General features: G+C 41.7%; 1 protein-coding gene across 6 annotated transcripts in view; it reads right to left on the reverse strand.

Moving 5' to 3' along the window:
- KCNQ1 (potassium voltage-gated channel subfamily Q member 1) overlaps positions 1 to 22,306 on the reverse strand; it is a 286,139-nt gene that overhangs the window by 57,516 nt on the left and 206,317 nt on the right. For all 6 annotated transcript variants that reach the window (XM_081205287.1, XM_081205286.1, XM_081205285.1 and 3 more), the window contains 3 exons: positions 18,799 to 18,893; positions 17,174 to 17,220; positions 15,530 to 15,591 (listed from right to left, as the gene is read on the reverse strand). In XM_081205287.1, coding sequence (XP_081061413.1) covers positions 15,530 to 15,591; positions 17,174 to 17,220; positions 18,799 to 18,893 — 204 coding nt within the window. The remainder of the gene's footprint in view (positions 1 to 15,529; positions 15,592 to 17,173; positions 17,221 to 18,798; positions 18,894 to 22,306) is intronic.

Consider the following 22,306-nt stretch of genomic DNA (forward strand, 5'->3'; position numbering starts at 1 on the left):
GAAAGCCTTCCATGGTGTGCAGAGTTTTCACCCGCACTCGTGGTATGCACATTTATTACATTGAATTATCTCCTGTAGTTAATCTCAAGGATTGCCTGCAGTTCCCTCAAAAAAAACACCTATAGGCTCAAAAGAACATACAGTGGTACCTTGGGTTACAGACGCTTCAGGTTACAGACTTCGCTAACCCAGAAATAGTACCTCGGGTTAAGAACTTTGCTTCAGGACGAGAACAGAAATCACGCAGTGGCAGCGCAGCGGCAGCAGGAGGCCCCATCAGCTAAAGTGGTGCTTCAGGTCCGTATAGTTAAAGCTATGATTTTCCCAGTAGTCATGTATGGAAGTGAGAGCTGGACCATAAAGAAGGATGATCGCAGAAGAATGGATGCTTTTGAATTCTGGTGCTGGAGGAGACTCTTGAGAGTCCCATGGACTGCAAGAAGATCAAACCTCTCCATTCTGAAGGAAATCAGCCCTGAGTGCTCACTGGAAGGACAGATCCTGAAGCTGAGGCTCCAATACTTTGGCCACCTCATGAGAAGAGAAGACTCCCTGGAAAAGACCCTGCTGTTGGGAAAGATTGAGGGCACAAGAAGAAGGGGACGACAGAGGATAAGATGGTTGGACAGTGTTCTTGAAGCTACCAGCATGAGTTTGAGCAAACTGCGGGAGGTAGTGGAAGACAGGAGCGCCTTGCATGCTCTGGTCATGGGGTCACGAAGAGTCGGACACGACTAAACAACTAAATGACAACAAATTGTGAAAGTATCTCTTACTCTGAAGGACGACAAGGAAGAGCAGGATTACAGAAACTCAGATTATAATTCAAAAGCTGATCTTTTGTTGTTAAAGGTTTAAAAAGCTGGGAAGTAGCTGAAAGCCTGCAATGCATGGGGAGGACTGCCTTGTTTTTCATTAAGATGAGGAAGTAAGTAAGGGGCAGGAAAACTTCTGTTCTTTGATCATTCAACAGGTTAGTAGGCTGATGTTCAGCAATCTGACTTTGGGAAAGATGGGATAGAGAGAGCAAGAAGAGCTTGTCCCTTGCTCACTATGCATTTCCAATGCCAGAGCAGTGCATACATCTTTCTCCTGGAGGAGAAAGGGTAGTGTAGGAAGAAATGTGAAGTCTATTACTGTCCCTTTCCATTATTGTGCCAGTGAGAGGTTCATGTGACTAAATCCTGAGGAACCATTTCTCCCATGAAAACGTATTGTAGGCTAGAGAATACTGAAAAGGAACTAAAGGAAGTTAAAAAAATAATTATAATTGCATCTTGGTGAAATATGAGAACCCAGTTCCTTTTATTAGAAACCTAAGCCCGATGCACAAGAATTGCTTTCATGACCTCTCTGCCTTTTCTTCTCATTTATTTTCTAGCCATTGTGCTGATGGCTTCCTGTCGGCTCCTATCTCTGCTCCTTCCCATAATACTGGAACTCTGCGTGAATAGTCATTGTCAAAAAAAATTGCTTTGTATATACCCTCCCCCCCAAAAAAAAATCATTATGACTCTCCAACACTCCTGAGCTTGGTAAAACTGGTTAACTCATTTTGTGTCTCATGTACATTTAGGTTTTCATGGCATGAAGAAGAATGAGATAGGACATGGGATTCAGTTTACTGATTTTATCTTCTGGCAGCAATAGGCAAGAGGACACAAGCTGTTCCATTTGTATAAATATTTCGACCACCTTCAGCCCAGCCATAAAGATTAAGCGAAATGGATTTTCATCACCACTGAATACTCTACACAGTAGATGTTTCTTAAAGTAGGATTTTGTCATATTTTTAAAAATGGAAAGAATTAAAACACAGGGGAGAAATTTAGCCATTTTTACTTTTCACAGGTTTTTGTACTTTCCTGGTGTCATTCTTCACAAGGATTAATGCCTGCTGTGAATTCACATTTTCTTTTTCTAATATACTAATATGATTCAAGGGTAAAGCAAATGAGAGAAATATTAGAAATATTGCATAGAAATAAAACACAAACAACTTTGTGTCATCCTTACACTTGATACATAGTCTAAACATTAGTCTAGATAATTTACATACACAAAAGGGAAGCATCATTCTTCATGCCAATCACATGTGTTCCATCCTGGGAGGGAGCAAGCGTTGTTTCTCCAAGCCAATAAGGACAAATACAAACATACCTACCCCCCCAATTTTATGTGGTGTGCTGGGAAAGAGGATAACTGGGCAGGCGGGGGTGGGGGGAATCCCACCACAAGGCAGAATAAGAGTGTGTGGTATGACCGTGCTTAGAGGAGATGGGTCTTTAGCACTTGCCAACTGAGGTTCAGAGAAGGGGAGGTGTAAATTTGAAGAGGAACCTCTTCTTGGGTTTTGTCAGACAAGAGGCAAAGATTACCTTGAACACTGGGGGATATGTTGGAGCTTAGGTAAAGGTAAAGCACCCATGGGGTTGCAGTGTTCATCTTGCTTTCAGGCCGAAGAAACCGGCATTTGTCCACAGACAGCTTTCTGGGTCATGTGGCCAGCATGACTAAACCGCTTCTGGCGCAACAGAACACTGTTATGGAAACACCATTTACCTTCCCGACACAGCGGTACCTATTTATCTACTGGCACTGGTATGCTTTTGAACTGCTAGGTTGGCAGGAGCTGGGACAGAGCAATGGGAGCTCACTCTGTCTTGGGGATTTGAACCACCGACCTTCTGATTGGCAAGCCCAAAAGGCTCAGTGATTTAGACCACAGCGCCAACCGTGTCCCTAGGAGCTTAAGTGTCACGTCGTGGGACCACATTGGGCAAAAGATTGGATGACCCTCGGGATCCCTTGCAGTTCTACAATTATATGATTCTTTGTTTCTTTCCTGGAGCTGATAAAGGAGCAAGGTAGCAGCAGTCACTTTGGAAGTGCCTTTGAAACTTGAATTGAACAAGAACCTGAATCCAATATCTGAATTCTTGAATAGAACAGGTGGATGCTTGTGCATTCTTAGCTTGGCATGCATAAATGAACATAAGAAGCTCTTATATAATGAGTCAGACTGTTGGTCCACCTGCCTCAGTACTGTCAACACTGACTGACAGTAGTTCGCCAGGGTTTCAGAAGGGAGGCCTATCTGGGGATTAAAGGAGGGAACTTCTGCACAAAGAACAAGTGTGCTACTACTGACAGCCCCTTCCTATTTTGACTCACTGGGATATACATGAACATGGAGGTATTAGGTTTTTTTCCTCAGTGGTATTCCACACTCAAGACATCCAGCCATATAAAAGACCCCACTGTATGTTGTTCTTTGTCATGCAAAGTTACCTTTGCCTGCACAGGACCCTAGGCTTTAAATTCTGCAATCGTGTCTTCATCTTTTTGTATTTCTATCCAAATATCCATACAACCTAGTTTTATGGCCTTCACAGCACACAAAGCCCCTAGTTTTATTTGTCAGCATCTGTCAAAAATTACCTCAGAGAAGAAACTACAGAGTTGTTTTCTGTGACACAAGGACTGTTCCTGTGCATGTTCCATGTTTTCATTTGGTGTGGCAAAAGAGTTTTGTACCACATAACCACTGACCACAAGAGATGCACCTGTAGCAACTCAAACGTTGGCAAGCAATCTTTTAAAAATCCACATCAATTAACATGCCTCCATGTGACCTGGGGCACCTCTGAGCAGAAAGAAGTGGATATGAAAGTGTGTTTGTTTTACCTTGACATGCTATGCAATAAGACATTTCATTCCATATTTATTTAAGGATTTTAGCAGTATGCCTGGTGGGAGATGAATGAATGTTTTCATAGTACCGTTGCTCAAATTGTAGCCTTCTACTTTTAACTGAATACCGAAAGATGGCAAAACCCTCTGCATCTTGACTGTTCACAGGCGTGTCAGAAAGCATTTTTAATTTCTCTATTTCATTGTTTTACAGTTCATTGCTTCTGTTAACATGCTTAGAATTAAAAAAGTTATTTTATCAGAGACTCATAAGTCAGGAGAAACACCCACAATAGCCTCCATTTTCTTGCCACCTAAATAGTAAAATCTTAGAACTGTCGAGTTGGAAGGGACCCCAAGGGTCATCTAGTCCAACTCCCTGCAATGCAGGAATCTTTTGCCCAGTGTCTCATGCTCTACCGCCTGAGCTATAAATGGTCTTAGCTTGCTCACCTTAAGGATCTTGCAGCCTTACAGGTAACAGCAGAACTATTAAAGAAGGCAGCCAGAGGAAGGGAGAGGACAGGAAGAGAGAGAGAGAACATGCACTTGAAAAGCTATAAACCTTTTCTGCAATAGCTGGCGAAGCAAAATTGTGAGGCTAAAATCCTGTTAGCCAATGGGGTGTTTTCAGTCTCACCTCAAGTATTCAGCTAACTTTGAAGTACTTCTAATGAAAACTGTAACAGCTAGAACAGTTATTTAAGTTTATATAGCTATTGCCTAAGTAAATGTTGCCAACACTGAATTCTGAAATTCAGTTTAAAAAAACACATTATCAAATTTATTTAGCAATGGGTCACCAACAGAATAGGATCCATGCTCTTCTCAACTATTTATTCAGACTTGTCACTCCTCAATCGCATGGCCTTAAAGAAGGTATAACCTTGTTATGCAGATACCAGTGGGACCTGCAACAAAAAAGAGCACAGAACTCCCCAGTCAGTGCATGCGGGGCGTTTAGTGAAATTTACATCCCTTAGGAGGAGAAACTAAAAATCTCCCTTACTAGCAGGGAGGCTAGTAAGAGCAGCTGCCCTACAAGTTATATGTTCCACTAACTCTGAAACACATTTAAAGAAGAAGAAAACCATGTCCCTACACCAAACCCTTAAGGACCTCTAAATATTTCAGAATCTAGCCTCTTCAGCTAGCAATGCTTTTTTTTTTTAAGGTGAGTGGTGCTGTTCATCTAACACCATTACAGATGCAATAAAAATTATTTTTTTCACATTCTTCCTTGCTCTTACCCAAGTCTATTCCTGTTATACCCTACAGAGAGATGCTCAGCCAAAAATAGTAGTATTAGTACATAGAAGAAAGTATAAAGTGACAGCTGGCTTATCTAATTGTGCCTTGGTAACTGAGTATCTGTTTTTCTACTCAAGGACCACTTACTGCCCTTTAACCAAAGCAGCTGCGTAATGCATTAACTGTTACAAGATGAAATACACTATTTGATTTAAGATTGAGGAGGGGAGACGAGGAGGAGGAGAGCCAAAATCCTACTGCAGCAGTTTGGTATTAACTGGCTTTGACATAAATTGCACGTGGCATAGACCATCTGGCTTAAGAAACCAGGCACAGCCCGGGCTGTCCTAGGATACTCTGCTTCTTTCCGTGACTGACTGTAATCAGGGAGAAGCAGGCTTTAGCAGCAGAGATTTGCTGCAGGTACCAGTGCCAGCACACACAAAAGAGGCCATGCTTGCTTTCAGGCACTGGGATATGGCCAACTTTAAAGAGAACTTTTTTGTAGAATATATGATGGTAGGCAGTAAATAATTTGTCTTGATTAAAAACAAGCAACAAAGCTGCATCCCTCTCCCTTGCAGTTAGGGGGGAAAGTGAGCAAAACTGAGCCTAGGGCCTGCCGATAGAAAGGTCGGCGGTTCGAATCCCTGCGACGGGGTGAGCTCCCGTTGCTCGGTCCCTGCTCCTGCCAACCTAGCAGTTCAAAAGCACGTCAAGTGCAAGTAGATAAATAGGTAAGGTAAGGTAAACTGGCGGGAAGGTAAACGGCGTTTCCGTGTGCTGCTCTGGTTCGCCAGAATCGGCTTAGTCATGCTGACCACATGATCCCAAAAAATTGTCTGCGGACAAATGTCAGCTCCCTCGGCCAGTAAAGCGAGATGAGCGCCACAAACCCAGAGTTGTTCGCGACTGGACTTAACTGTCAGGGGTCCTTTACCTTTACTATTTGTAAATATAGATCTGAACTGTGAATGTGAAAGAGCAGGAATGTTTTTCTCACTTGTACTTTCTGGGGAACACTGATGGGATTCTGCCACGGGATCTGGTGAGAACAGGATTGGTTGCGACTGAGTGACTTTAAGCAAGCCATTTCCTGGCCCGAGAAAAGCCCAGAACCCAACATCACTAGAATTTGTGCTCTCTCACCCATATAATTCATTTTGTTGACATAGCTAACTAGCTACAGCAACTTTGGTATACTTTCAAAAACAATAATGCACCAGAGTTTAGCAAATGTCACGGTCTAATAAGCAAAATGCCTTGCTTATTACTGAAAACCTTGACAAATATATTAAAACGCCCACCCTTTAATGTCTGGCAAATTAATGACCGATAAGTACATTTTAAAAAGCCCTGCTCTGAATCTTTGAGGTGCTGCAGACTCTCTTACTGCATGCTAGCACATTATTATTCTGCAGGCTGTCACACAGGATCATAGTGGATTTAGGATTTTACTCTAGGGCTCTGGGGCACATTATTCAGTGCACCACACTGCGTGTTTTACAGTGCAGTATTATACATGCTTGTCAGAAGTAAGCCCCGTTAAGTTTAGTAGGGCCTGAGTCCCCAAAAAGGGGCGTTTGTGGGTGTGGTGGGACAATGCAGGAGGAGACTTATCTCTATTCCAAACTGCATTCATCTCAGTCAGATGACCTTGCAACTCTATTTTAAACGTTTGTTTTCCCTTTGCCTGGTTTGGGTGACTCAGCCAGCAGAAGCCCTGCTGCTGAATGGAGTTTGTATTAGGTAGGGTCTGAACGGAAATTGCTGATGCCCAGGAAAATCTGGATGTAAGGCAACCCATGTTTGAATTTGGTGAATCTGCCCTCCAAAAAGAAAAGAAAAAGTGGAACAATTTTATCCAAAAACTTGTTTTCCCCCCAGATTTTGCAAAGAAAGCTCAACAACTTTTGTAGGAGTAAACTATACAGACGTAATTTACCCCAGCATAATTTTTATGCTGACTTTATATCATTTTGATTGCTCTGTGAGTGAACACATGTAAAATAAGTATTGCCATCAACCCAGAGGTGACATTAACCATGTTTGGTCCATTTCTGCTTGTTTGAAATGCCAAAGAATCTGTCAGATTTTGACTCCACCTGCCACCACCCCCTTCCCGGAATTTTCTTTTGTTAGTCACATTGTGAATGTGTCATTTGTGTGAGGATCGGACTTTGTTTGCAAATCAACAAAAATGGTGGCATTTAATGGAAGCCAAAAATATTTGTGAAATGCATCCTTGTTTTGGAACAGCACTACCAAACATCTGTCACCCCAATAATCCTTAAAACAGTCCTGTAAGGTGGGTCAGTAACATTACCCATGTGCTACAGAAGAAGGTCAGCGGCTAAGATAATAGGGGCACCCCAGTGTGTTCACATGAGGAGAGCACTGAACAGACAAACACCTGGCTCACAGTGAAACATACTGAAAAGGCACCTGCTTTGGTATAAAAGAACATGGTCATAGCTTAGATTAGCTATAGTTTAGTGTGCCCAGAGTTCTTGCAGCACTATGATTTGGCAAAAAGGGAGACTGAATCATTTGATCCATCTTTTATACTGCATGTGAGCTTATCTATAAGTTTTGTTTCTTCTTTTCTTCTCTACCTTTCTACTCCGAGAGTCTTTATTATCTCATATTTGACTGTAATCATGTAGCAAGAATCCATGCTAACGCTGCAAAAACTGATCATTAAAATTAATCTTTTTACCACAATGCCACAAAACCTTTATAGGGAATTTTGCACAATATTTGGCAACTTTAATTGAGGAAAGCATTGTTAGAATATACATATACATATATATATATATATATATATATATATATATATATATATATATATACTCTAAACTCAATTTGACTTAGCGCTGATGAGCATTGCAACACATGAAAGGGAGCAGAAATTAGTCTCCTGCTAGCTGGCTATCTGAAGGGCTGGTCTGGAACTTCCTCATTAAGAAACAGGAAAGAACCTAGCAATTTTCCATAACCGGATTGCTCTAAAACTACCTAAAGCAAGATAATGTGGTAAGCTTGTCTTTATCTCATTGCTTCCCCTTGGCATTTTAGTTCCACTTCAGATCCCCATTCTTTGAAGATGCTATCTAGCTAGTTAGAAAGAGGCACAAGGACTCTGAATCATGATATGTATAGTCTAAGCACTTAACTAAGGAAATGTGCTGCCTGACACAGACCAAGAGGGCCATGACAGGCTAAAGGAATTTCCAGCTACAGAATTCCTTGCTCTACTGCATCTATTGTCTTAAAATTTCCAGAAATGGGACAGAAGCTTCATTTAGAGATTTCATAACCACACACCTGCGATGGTGCGGATGATAAATGCCAGGTATCTAAATACTTTATCAGTGGGGGCCCTATTCAAAGAGTACTTTTGTGAAATGATGCCAGCCTGCCCAAGCATTCTTCAGTCTAGCCTCAAAAAACATAGAAACCGACTTAACATTAAAATATTTATTTGCTAGTCAAATACTGGGCCCCAAATCTCTTCTCCCAGATATTTGTCCTTTTTATCCAACACTGTAGTACATTAAAACTATTTTTCCCTTTGACATTTACATTGACCCCTCCATTCCCCAATCACCTGTTTTTCTCAAGTGTCCTTCTTCACTTTGCTTAAGAGATTGGTATCATTTGGGATCTCTACTCAAGTATTTTATATTACCACTCTAAGTTAGCAGATTTTTCAGTTTGGCTGTGTTCCCTTTTAAGGCAGTGTTTGAAATCATAAAAAGTACTAAACAAGGAAGCATGAATTTGTGATTCAAGTATGTCATTATTTCCCTTTAGGTGCCTCCATTATATACCTTTAGGCACCAGGTGAAAATGTTCCTCTTTAACCATGCCTTGGGCTGACTGACATCCAATGCCCTTTTAAAATGTGTTGTAGAAGCGAGGATTACTGGGTTGTCTTTGTTTTTATTTGTATTATATATTTTCTGTTTTTTTATATTGTGCTTTTATGTTGTGAACAAAATTGATAAATAAATGAATACATATCGTGTTAAGTGGGGAACTCATATATCTTACTGTGGGAGAGATATACTTTTTTTGCTTTGCTTTGCTTTCCACAGAAAATGCTTCCTCTGTTGTTGCTTGTTTGTAAGGTCCAAATCTGCCCCTGAACAGCACTCCTCTTTGGTTAGCTTACTTGTTAAAAATATAGATCTATAACAATCTATCTATCTATCTATCTATCTATCTATCTATCTACCTATCTGTTTTTCTCTCTCTATATATATATACAAACACACAAACCCCAAAAACCTGTATGGTTTTTCTATCTCACCGCTTTTAAACCATAGATTCCATAGCTGTTGGTAATCACATTCTTCTTGACCAATAACATTCTCTTTGGCTAGTAATCTCTCTTAAATCTTATCATTAACTTCACAAACACATCTGTCTTGCAGCATTTCCAAATGTCTTAGACACTTCATTTAATTTTATCTGATCAGCTACATCTACTGCTACAGCCTCATCTTGCCTTAGTATTCTGTTATGTAATGTAAAACATACCGCAATAAATACTTGACTTGGGGGGTTTAGTGTTCCGTTTAAACGTTTTGTAAAACACTGCATGTCTCCCCACCCCTGCCCTTCATGTCTTTGGGACTGCAACAGATTTATCAAGAAATAACATGCACCCCTCTAGCAGTCACTGAGAACTTTAAACTCTAGCTGTTTCTAGAAAGTAATCTCATTAGCTAGAAATCATGAATAATTTTCCATATGTTGCTGCCAACCCTTCGCTGCACTATACTCAACCATTTTCTATAATATACAGTTCCGTTTTCTCTTTCACCATCCTACAAAAACAACAAGCAAGCTCCATGCAGCCTAACAAGTAACAGGCTGCAGAAATAAAAATTAAAAATGGAGTTGAAACTCCACCTTAATTATATTGAAAGCAAAAGGTCAAGTGTGCAGCATAGCTCTATCCCATAATAGCCTTTAAACCTTTATTAATCATTGTATTATCACAGGGGATTATATCTTGTTTCCACTCAAACTAACAGTTTCAGTGGTGGGAAAAGCTTCCAGATTCCTTCACAGTGAAACTCACCTACTCCCTCCTTTGTCAAATGTCACAAAGCTTTCACTGCCACAAAACGAAAGACTCTGTGAGGTGTGAATTGAACATGAGAGAAACAGAATTTTCCTGCTGCTTCCTTGGTTTTCGGCTACATGGGGTTATGAGCCCAGAATTGGAATCCAAAAGGGTGTTTTAGGTACAGCCAAGGGCTTGTACCTGCTCATGAGGTCATTAAAGACCCATTCCATAGCATAAGCTATCTTGAACCTTGGTTTGCCCTGTGTTTGGCAGTGTGTGCACTTTTTTGAAATTCTGGATTTGAAAGCCCTCTTGGGCATATAGAATTAGTTGTGCAGCGATTTGGAAATTGTTTAAAATCTCCCGTTAGGTCCAATCACTTTCTCTGTTGTCCTACATATTGCACACCAGATCCAGGACTGTCAGAACAGGGCTGGGAGCTATGGGACAAAACAAAAGAAACATTAAAAATCCAGGGTGCAAGAAATGGAACTCTGTTAGAACAGGCAATAAAAGACATCAAAAGAAAATTGTGTATGTTTCTTGAACTATGTAGGTCCTGAGCAGTCAGGGTACAAAAGCCTTATCTCCTGCTCTGAAGGGTAGAACTCGAATCAATGGATTCGAGGTACAAGAAAGGAGATTCGAACTAAACATATGGAAAAACTTTCTGATGGTAAGAGCTATTTGACAGTAGAATCGTCTCCCAGTGAGGTTGAGGACTCTCCTTCCTCAACCTCTAAACAGAGGTTGGATGGCCATCTGTCTTGGATGCTTTAGCTGAGATTCCTGCATTGCAGGGGCTTGGACCACATGACCCTTGGGTCCCTTCCAACTCTAGGATTCTATGCTTCTATGATCTTCTGCACCACTGGCACTCTGCAAGTCTGGCTGACTGAGCCCTGTTCTTCAAGGTCAGCATCTAGGTTGTAGTGCAGTCTTCTCAACCCTGGGTCCCCATGTATTGTTGGCCTACAACTCCTATCATCCCTAGTGACCAGGACCAGAGGTCAGGGATGATGGGAGTTGTAGCCCAACAACATATGGGGACCTGAGGCTGAGAAAGGCCCTTGAAGTGCTATCTTACAGAGAGTAAAACTTTGCCATGTACCTACAAACCGAACCCTCATACTCGCACATGATTATTTAATTGTACCAGTTCTGTGCTCACTGTATCTTGTGGCTTTGTTGGATGTAAACAGGCAAGAGACCAGTCCAGGTAGAAGCATCCAGGCATAAACCGCAGAACGTAAACACACACTGAGATGCGCATCTTTCTGTTTTCAAAACCACTGTCTCGATATGTCCTGAAAAGCACAGCTTACTCCACAAAGGAAATATTTTGGAAGTATACTTCCTTTTCCTCTTCTCTTGAGATGCCCTTCCTTCTAAGCAATCAAAAGCTTGTAACAAATGAGTTCTCTGATCTTCTAACTCTTGTTTCGCAACTGAGAGTCAAACTGTTAACTTGGATTTAACATCGTCGTATAAACAACAAGCTGACTGAATGGAAGAATCTGAAGAGCCAGATTAAATGTCCTTGATATAAAAAATAAATTGCTGACAAGGAACCCTGTAAAATGTTGCTAAAGACTGTTGCCAGCAATGTCATCGTAAATCAGACAGGTTCTTAGAAACAGCTCCGCAGCTAACCTAGGTGATGATACAAAAAACAGCCTATTGTTACCGAAAGAGGATTGTATGACACCGCTTGACATTCCATCATACCTTTTACCTGGCCTACAATCAAGTTTCTAATATTGTTCTCTCCCTCCCCCATTCTTTTCTTTGCTTGAGGAAGACTAAAACCATTTTACAGGGATGATGTACACAAGGCACAAGACATTACCCATGCTGAAGGCTAGCATTTCTGATATTTATATGAAACAACGGTGTCAAGAAACAGGGAAGGAAAGGCTGTAAGGGAGAGCTGGATTTTCCTTTCTCCAGAGAAGATTCCACTGCAAGCTACAGCCTCTAGTAGTTGTTATGCAAAAGCAGGACAGGCATAAGAGCAGACTCTAACACAGCTCCCTTCTGTGAGGCAGGGCTAGCCACCAATCACCCCTTCCCCCAAATAAATCCATGGGATCTGAATCAGAGATGAAACAAAGGGCAAGTATCTTTTGACATGTTACCTCCTTCACATGGAGGTGGAAGCATCAGTTGCAACACCTCAGTATAGTTCAATCACTTCCCCATGGACCCTACTTTTTTCACCACACCTATATTACAAAATAAAGATGAAAAAATGTTACATTCACAGTCTCCTCTAATGATCCCTATGCGGGGGGGGGGGGTGATCTTGGTTTTTCCCCCTGGGTTAAAAACTGTTGAGGTTTCAGAAAACTTAGAAAAACAAAATTGATTTAATTGTTGAAAGAGGTTCGCCCCTCCTTTTACACTTCCTCCCTGCAGACTCAGTGTACCAAGCCTGGTTACTTCCTGAATGAATACAGGCTGCTTTTTATATATGTAACCTAAAACGCTTTGGCATAGTTACAGAACTTAAGAGAAAAAAGGGGCTAGAAGCTACTACTTCCCTAAGCATTGCCGCAGCACTTTAATTTCTAAAGAAAAAAAATTCTTTCCTCCCTCTGACACCCCCCACTTGCGCGCGCGCACACACACACACACACACACACCACACATCACACCATGGAAAGACTAGCTGACTGTTTTCCTAGCCCTTCCCAGTTTTCTTTGAAGACTGTGTAAGGTCCATAATGAATCCGTTTCTTCATGCCCTAGTTCAGCTTGCCCTGCTGGCTTTTAACTCAAATAGTAATTGAACTTAGAAGGAGACCACTGTGGATGAGATGGAACCTGTTTCTTTCATTCCAAAGCAGCCTTCCTTCCTGACCTAACTCCTGTCGTTTCTCCTAATAAATCTGAATCATCGTTGCTGTGCCTGCAGGTATCTAACAGGCCACAGTCACAATGAGCAGGGAATAGGATGCAGGATTACATGGGCCCTTGGTCTGACCCAGAAAGGGCCTTTATGTTCTTGATTCCTGACTTAACAGAGCAGTATTACTTCAGTTCAGCCAGGCTCTAGATGCAATTTCATTGCTCCACTAATTCCACTTACGAGATCTGTTTCCCCAATATTTTGTTGGTAGGGGGATGATTGCTGGCATACTCAACCCTCTTGTGATTTTCATGGACCTGAGATGTGATCAGTTTTTGCTTGCTCTGTTCTCCATGCCTTCCTATAAGAGACTTCTACATGTGCATTAATAGGCACTTTGCACTAGTGGAATAGGGCTGTTGTCTTGAAGCCTTACTAACGGGCTTCCTAGAGGCTTCTGTTGGCCACTATTGGGAAACAAGATGATAAGACTTGATGGACCTGAGATCTGATTCAGAGCAGCAGGGCTCTTCTGACATACAAATGTAAACAGAAGTTGTGTGAAATAGCAGTATGGGAACACTGAGCTCAGGTGATGCTATACCAATCAACTCTTTGAAGATACTTCATTAGGATGAATTTAGCCAAGTTGTGATTTGCTTTTGTATCATTTTAAAACAGACTAGATGCCAATACCACATTTAAAATGTAATTTTATCCTTTTTTATATGAGACATGAGAGCCATAGAACCATTTTAAAAATAAAAATATATCTTCATGTACTAATTTATCATGACTACAAGGAATTATTACAGTAGAATAAAACCATTTATATTTTTCTTCTATAGACATATCATTCCCCCACTCTATCTAGACATTCATTTATTCTCATTTTAACTTCACCTTAGATGTAAGAAGATTGCACACAAGAGTTGTGTGGGCTTAGCTTCAAATCCTGCTTTCGTCATCAGCTTATTTTTTAAAATGCTAGACAAAACAGGATTTGAATTATTTAAAAGAATACTGAATCACTTCAAGTTGTAGCCCTCTCTGCCTGTTTTATTACCTACAGGAACACAGACATAAACAAATAGTTCCCAGAAAAGTAGTGTACTTAAAAAGCAAAACAAAAACACCATTGTTTATTTGCCGGCAGCTTACTAATATCTCCCACTTTTAACTTTTGTTTTCAGGATGTGTTCTACAAAACTGTGAAAACACATTCTAAATATATGTAGGGGTTTTCTGAAGTTGAACATATTTTCCCTAAATCGTAACTCACAATCTAGCATTTTAATAATTATAAAGTCAGATCATCCGTACAGTCACTGTGGCCATTATTTCATCCAGCAGGATGTAATTTACATTTAATAACAACGTGGCTTAACGAAATGTAAGAGCCTAGGTCAGCAGCATCAGACCTGCTGGACAGCAATCAAGGGCCAGATGCAATGCCACTTTCCTCCACCTGCATCGTTAAAATAAATTCTGGGGAAACGAGGTAAAAGCGGTCAAAGGCACGAGTCTCTGCAATGACAGGTGGATCTTGTCCACCTGACTCATCATCAGCTACTTTCTCCCTGCTCACCTTTTAAATATGACAACACACACAACACACACACACACACAGTCATATTTCAACATCGATTCCACTCCTGCTATATCACTGCCTCCAAGAGGGGATAAAAGAATGGTCCTGTGCCAAGTGATGCTGCCTAGATTCTGATCAGCTCCCCTTGCTTCCATGGCTGTCTCTGCTGAAGTGAAGCATGCCTGAGGTATGTTCCCTGCACCATAACAGTGTACCCTTCCACCACCTTGGTTGCTGCCATCATCACTGTCACATACATAACAATGTAGGAGATAATCTCTCTTGTGGTTATAATGTGCCGACTGTCTCATCTGGTGTCCTACCAAAGTTTTATAACTTCCTTCCTCTATCCTTGCATCACAAGAATTTTTTGGCATGAATCATAGCCACGCAGGGAAATATGGGGGCCGATGCCAAATGTTGTTGCTTTTGTTGATGAAGTGGTAGCTAAAAGTTCACGGTCACGGAAACAAAAGCAGCACTTGGTCCTTGTTGAAGAGAAGGGAGAGGGAAGACTCATGTAGGTCAGCAATGTTGGCGGCACAAAGCAACAACATGAGATATTTTATTCTTGACAAGTAATTTCAGTAGTATGGCTTCAGATGTCTTGCAACTGGGGTGTTTTATTATTGTAGGAAATAAGAATATTTTAGCAGGCAGAAACAAAAAGCCTGTTATGACAGCCGAACTGAAAAGTCAGATAATTTTAATTGACAGCAATCACAAGCAGTCCTCAACTTAATAGTAACATCAACTCCACTTGCAGGTGTAATAAAATACTACATATCACATTCCTCGTTGCTAACAAGGTCTGCCATTTTCCAATAGGAAATAAGTTGTTTATTTGGATTTATCTTTTAACCCCTACAAAACGAAGTTGATTTTTAACTCGTGTTTATACATATAGGCTCCTGAATTACTTGTAGCAGTGCCTTAGCTGAGATCAGCCTTAACACACTTATTTAAAAAATATAATCATTAGGCAAAGGCAAGATAATGTTTGTTTGTATGCTTATTTTTGAAAATGTAGAAAGGCACAATACTTTGTCTGATTGAGGCCTACCTTGTCTTCAACTCTGTTCAGCCGGGAACCAATTGTATTAGTCCCTCGGTCTTTGTTTTTTTCTGTATAGAAAGGAACATTTTTAGATGAATATCAGTGTTACAATAGTATAGAATGAAACCATGTGACTGCATTTAACTAGCCTACCAGAGCTACTTAATTGAACGCTGCTGACAGATGGATAATTTTATTACATTAAGAGCAGCTTTTTCATAGTATTGACCCAAGCCTTCCCTTTTAATGGCTTCTAGTACAGAGTGCTTTCTGCCTTCATACTATGCTTTAAATCATCAGAAAAATTAAAACTACATTCAATTTAGCAAATGTCAATTAAATTAAAGAATAATGTAGCTTTTAAAAAAAGTACTACAACAGAAGCTGGCAACAGCACAGACCCTGATACAGTATGTATTTGTATGCTTATAGGTGATCACAATGTACAACTTTGATTTGGTCCTCTGAATAATCCTTGATATTATGTGTCTCTCATTAAATATGAACAATGGTTACCAAATTGCTTACAATGGAAGCATACACATGGCCTGGCTTCAGTTATAGAAGACAAGGAATAATGAACACAAGCCGTTTAGTGGATGGCTCCAGGAATGCCCTAGGTGCAGTTGTTACAACACTCACTCACTGGCAAATATTCCCCTGTGTGCTAAAATATATACACATATCCTTTATTTATTCAGAGACTAAGCGACTGAAACAACTTCGCAATTCTCTTGCACATTTCATATTTGAAATTAGGTAGAAGTGTCTAGGGGGGCAACAGAATGGAGCCAGCTCCCTGGAGGAAGCATCACTGCTGCTTATTAGGGCTGTGTTCAGTGGGGCAGGATGGCAACGAGGCTAAAGCAGTAGGAGCTCATTGGCAGAGCCAGCCGACGCTCCTAGCAGTGTGTCCACACCACCCCAACCTTGCAGCTACCCTGCCCCACCCTGTGCCAACAGTGGCGGAAGCCAGTGCTACAGCACTGCCCCATCCAGAGTCTACCATGAGTGGATAGCACTGGACTGAAACACTGAAATCTGGTGTGCGGCGTGATAGGAGCAAGTTTATTTTCTCCCTCCTTACAGCTAAGAATCAGGGCAATGTGAGGCATTTATCAGCCCATCAGCAGCATGGTGACATAGCCAAATCTAATTGTCTGTATGCTACTGGAAAGCCATCATGTTCACTGCATGATCCCTGATTAGCTGGGCTCAAACAGCAAAGAAGAAGTCTTTAAGTAAAAAGAAAAACATCTAAGCAACAGCAGATCAGGTGTACCACAGCTCTGAACAAGTCCCAAATCTGTGTGAAGGAGTGGATGATAGAGTTATATTTTATGCGCCTCTTCTTGTGAATCAAGAACCTAATGATAGAAGATTCTGAATAGCATTAATTATGTTCTAGATATTTTCTAGCCTAACAGTTTAATTGTATTATTGCAGCCTGCACAAAGTTGTTGGGCTTGCTGACTGTGCTGCCTGGTTTTCCAAGAAAGGTCAGGCATTTGACCTTTTTATTTTCAGTTCCTAACAAGCTATATATCAAACAAAACATTAAGTACTATGCATCTACCCTGTGCTCTGTATCATATGGAAGAGTAGCAATATTTAACGCACAGCATATATATGTTTCTAATGGAGACTTACCCGAGACAGAAATAAACAGTGATGGCTTCCCTATAGATTGGTCCAACCTGGTGAGAAAGAAAGTGTATCAATAAACAAGATAAAAATGTCTTCAGATTTAAACAGGGGAACTGAATAACAACAGTTGTTGCTTCTCTAGCCCCGCCCTATGAAGAAAGAAACGCTTGCATAGCTACTGGCTCACTTCTAATGGTCCTTTGGACATTCATCTGGGAATGTCAGAGAGACTGTCTGATCCAAATAGGTCTATGTCTGCAGTCTGCTAATGCTTTCTAAAACTGCACTGGCAGGATTTCACCACTGAAGGAATTCAGCTTTTATTGAAAGAATTTGTGTGTGGAATTCAAAGGCTTAACTAAAAACAAGTCCACTGGCATTCATTGTTATAGATTGTTTATTCTTTTCCTGTTTGCTTTACACAATCCTACCCATTTTTTTTAAAGCTCTGGTTTTTGTTCTGCCATATCCAAAGGCCCAGGAAAGGTAACAGCCAACATGTATTAATTAATGCAGGGTGTGTGTCCTTGTTCCTGAAGGCCTCACAACCACAGGCAGAAATGGCATAGTATGTAAATAGTCCAGGGTCCTGCCATGCACTCACATTTCCTAGCCCTGTTTCTATTGCAAAATTCTTCTTTCTTATTCCTGAGAGTGAAATTAGACAACGTAAGACAAATGCAAAGTTCCAATCCCATGTTTACCTCCTAATGCTTAATGTGGGGAACATGTATTGGGGGAACCAGCAGGAAGGAGGGAATTGCTTAGACCTTCCCTATACAATAAATTTCTGCCTGCAACCCTTTCCCTCAACCCCCTTTTCCTGCTTACTTCCCTCCCGAAGCCCAGCTGGGGAAAGAGACCTGTGAGAAGGATTCATGCGGAAGATTGGATATGTGGAAGGATGCTTCTTCTTACCTGTATCATCATTAAGTAGCAAATGAATGCTTCCTAGCCTAACATGTCCTTTCACCTTGACTGGCTAAGTAGCCCTTCAAAACCAAGTCATCTCCACATCATCCCTCATTTCTGTTTTCTCCCTGTCCATGTCCATCATCACCTTGGCACACATCCTTGCACAGATGCTCTGGCCGACATCTTTGATGCTTTACTTCATTCTGTTACCCAGATTGCTGATCCAGATCTGTAAGCCCATTAGAGCAGCTGACAATTTCTCTATTGCAGTGGGTGGGGAGATTGTGGTTCTTCAGATAATGATGTATTCCGACTCCTTTCGGCCATGACCACTGGTAGCAAAATGGAAAAGGGGGCATCCCCTCTGCCGCCGGCTGAACCCTTGTTTGCTGGAGTTGTGAGGAGGTGGCAGCTTTTGGGGAGATATTGTGAGACCTCGCCAGAAGCCACCACTTTTCCTTGCTCCTCTGGTGGTAGGGGCAGGGACAGGTGGGGTGCCCACAGGGGCACCACCCCTCAGGATTCCTCTGCCTGAGGCAGCTGCCTCAGTCTGGCTTATGGGTGGGCCAGCCCTATTGATGGGGAGTTGGAACTCAAGAACATCTGGAGGACCACAGGTTCTTCACTGTTGCCTTGATTCTGCAGGATTCATCATGCAGCTATTATTTTCCAGAACTACTTATCTGTTTGGGCAGCTAAATTCTGTTCCATACCTTCTCTGAAGCTCTTTTATTCGCACCATTAAGTTGAGATGTCCCTGAGAGTATTGTTCTATAACGTCACGTACATCATATGGCTTTCTAGCTTGCTGTAAAAATAAGAGAGAATTAAATACTTGTTAAATCACATAATGCATATCAGGTCGCATATACTTGATTGGCAACAGAAAGACTTGGAAGTTAACTTTTTTCTTTCTGTGCTGGCTCACCATGTCGACTTACAACAAAGCTTAAAAATAATCAAGCCTAAAGGAGAGAAAACTTCCAAAACAAATAAAACAACAAAAGTGAAAGAAGAAATCAACTGCAGCATAAAAACACTGGAAAAGAAGATGGTGGCAAAATCAGACATTGATCAGGCCAAAGGCCTGCCAGATGAAGGGATTTCTTGTGGCAGGTAGTACAGCAATAACAAAGAAGGCCCTCTCATGCATTCCTGTCAACAGCACTGCAGGGGTGCACTTACCACAGTGACCATGGCCATGTAGAATCAAGTCTGTTCCTTCTGGGATAGGTTTTTGGTTATTCTAAGGCAGCCTTCCCCAACATGGTGCCCACAGATGTTCTGGAATACTAGTGCTGTGCTAGCTGGGGCTGACGGAATTGTAGTCCAAAACATCTGGACAGCAGCAGACTAGGGAAGGCTGTTCTAAAGTGTGATAAAATGGTGGGAGTTGGCATTCATACAGATTTGTACTGCCCACCTGGTATTCTGTGCTTTGCCATACTTTTCTGGTTGGGAAAGGTGGTTTTAAGAATGCTTTTAAAAACCCTTTCATAATTTTATAAATGTTTCAATAATTTTCCCCTTCTGCCTTTAAAACCAAGTGCTTTAGTAACCATAAATACAGTAGAAAAATTAAGGATGAAAAAATAATAATGTAAACCAATGCATATAAAACACCTCTTAAAATTACCATAACAGATTTATACACATGAAAATTCACTACCTTTAGGTCTCTTGCGCTACAAGCCAGTGGTATATGCAAGCGTTTGGTAAGCTAGGACTTGATCCACAGGGCTGATTTGTTTTAGCACTGATAGTATAGCACACTGAACAAAATCGAATATTTAGTGCTATGGTGAGCTAACAGTCCAATCCTCTTGCAGCAGCTACAAGTAGGAGAGGTCCCATACGGCGCAGCAGAGCCCTGTTTGCTCCCTATACCATGTGTGTACCAGGCTGTTAGGGAATGGGAGACCAGTGTATGACTCCAGTCTTCCTGTCCAAGTCCCTTTGTTCTGCTTAGTCAAGGAACATAAGCTTCAAGGAGAAGCATTTTCCAAGTAGGAAAAACACAATGATGATGTGGCTCCCACACAGATATGTCATGTATAAACATCAGGGATAAAGCTCCCTAGGATATCTAATCACATGCAATACGTATTACTAGTAAAACCAAATATAGTCCATAGGTTTTGGAAACGGTCATTTATCCAGACATGAGTTAAGTAGTTTTTAGTCCCACTTAGATCCGGGACTTAGGCAAGTGCTTAACTCTCTTGCTTAAATCAATGGGACTTCAAAGCACTTCAGCTGGCTGGAATGTGCCCCCTGGGGAAAGCTACGCACGTCTCAAAACCCCCCTGCATGTCCCAAGGTGACCCAGTAAGCATCATTGCCCAAGTGGGGATCCGGATTTGGGCCTCCCCAGTCCTAGTCCGGCATTCAACACACTTTACAACATTTTGGTTCCGGCTAATGGTTTTGTGAATTGTGTAAAGTGGCATGTGGCAAGGACAGTTTCAGCAGATTCAAACAGCCATTTTAATGTGGAAAGCTCACAAGCTGAGATGGCTGCCCCTGCCGCCACACTTATTTAAGTTGTCTTTTTTGTATGTTAACATGGTCAAAGGGTTTTTTTTTTTTGTGGGGGGGGGGCGGAAACCTTGCAAGTGCATTTCAAACAACAGAATTCACTGGCATCGTCTTGGCCAGTCACCATTAGGGATTGTGTAAGTGCGCACAGACATTGCTTTGCAGTCCCCAGCCCTTAATATTGATGGCAACAAACTTCCTGCACTGTGTTTCCCATTACCTATTCTTTGCTTTATTCCCCCCTTCCCCTTTTCCAATTAGGAACACTGCTGATGGTAATAATTACATTAAATGAGTTAGAATTTTCTGCATAATGTGCAGGAGAAGCGTTTGCAGAAGGCACAGCAGAGAATGGCATGCATTAAATATGTGCCCAGCTGCTGCTTACTGTTCCTACTATCTGGTTGTGTGCGCAGCAGCTGCATGGCATGGTGTTTCCCTCAGAGCCAGAATGGGAAAGAAAAGAGGGAAGTTCAAGCTGCAGGAAATTCTGAGGAGTGTAACCAAACAATGGCCAAGTACAAGCGTGTGCAACATTCTTTGAAGTACAAAGAACTTTGAACTATCTTGTTTGCCAGAAAGCCCTCTGAAGTGATTACAGAAAATTACATACACAATTCCTGATTGATAGTAAGGTAACTGAATTACGTATAAAGTACAGCACAGTTTGCGGTAACACTTTGAAATATAAAGCTATAAATACATCAAGAGCGTCTGGTGACATCATTGTAAAAGCCACAACAGACATGTCAGTTACCCCTGTCATCAATGGAACTCCAAAATAAACTTTGTTCACCACGTACAGCAGCTTTTCGTACTCATTTTCAGTATGAAGTACATGGGTACAAGAAACCCTTTTAATGGAATACCTATCCTGCTAATGAATGCATTATCTTTTAAAAAAACACTTCTAAAGTCTTGATAACAGAATTTGGATACTACTACAACAACAACTACTACCGGTGGGGAGAACCGGACCACACAGAAGCAGCTATAAAGGCAGCTTGCTGATGACTTTTTCCATAAACTTTTTGGAGTTTAGGGTGACCAGTGGTGGTGTGGCCAGGGGCAGCTCATCCTGCTTCACTGCTTGAGGTGAAACGGGAATGTGCTGCCCCCCACCCTGCTGCTATCCCACTCCCTCGCCGCTGCCCTGCCGCCAGCGCCTCTCTTACCTGAACTGCGTGGCACCGCCCGCAAAGCACCAGGAGTGGCACTGACTTCCCGTGAGATCTTGAATGATCTCGCTGAAGACTTGTGAGATTTCAGTAACATCTCACCAGAAACCAGTACCGCTTCTCCACTAGTGGTGGAGGCAGCGGGGCAGGTGGTGGAGGCAAAAGTCCGCCCCTTGGACTTTTGCCGCTCCAGGGGGGCACTTGACCCTGCCTCATCATTGGGCCAGGCCTGGGTGTAGTACTAAAGTGCCCCCCGCCCCAGGCAACCCATACTTCTGCTTGTCACCAATGTGACCTACAAGAAAGTGGATTTTTGCAGCTTCAGCCTCACCACAGCAGTCATCTCCGCTTGCTTTATTTCTCAAACCAGCTTTCAAGTCTATGTGGATGGAAAGAAGATCTATCTGAAAGTATGTGAGAAACGTCTCAGAAGCCAGAGAAGTGACTGAATAAGATTTCCACTGGCTGGGGGTGAGGCACCAGTGTTCTGTATAGTTCCATGCCT

The sequence above is a fragment of the Podarcis bocagei genome (genome assembly GCF_964188305.1).
Source record: "Podarcis bocagei genome assembly, chromosome: 1".
Lineage (NCBI taxonomy): Eukaryota > Metazoa > Chordata > Lepidosauria > Squamata > Lacertidae > Podarcis > Podarcis bocagei.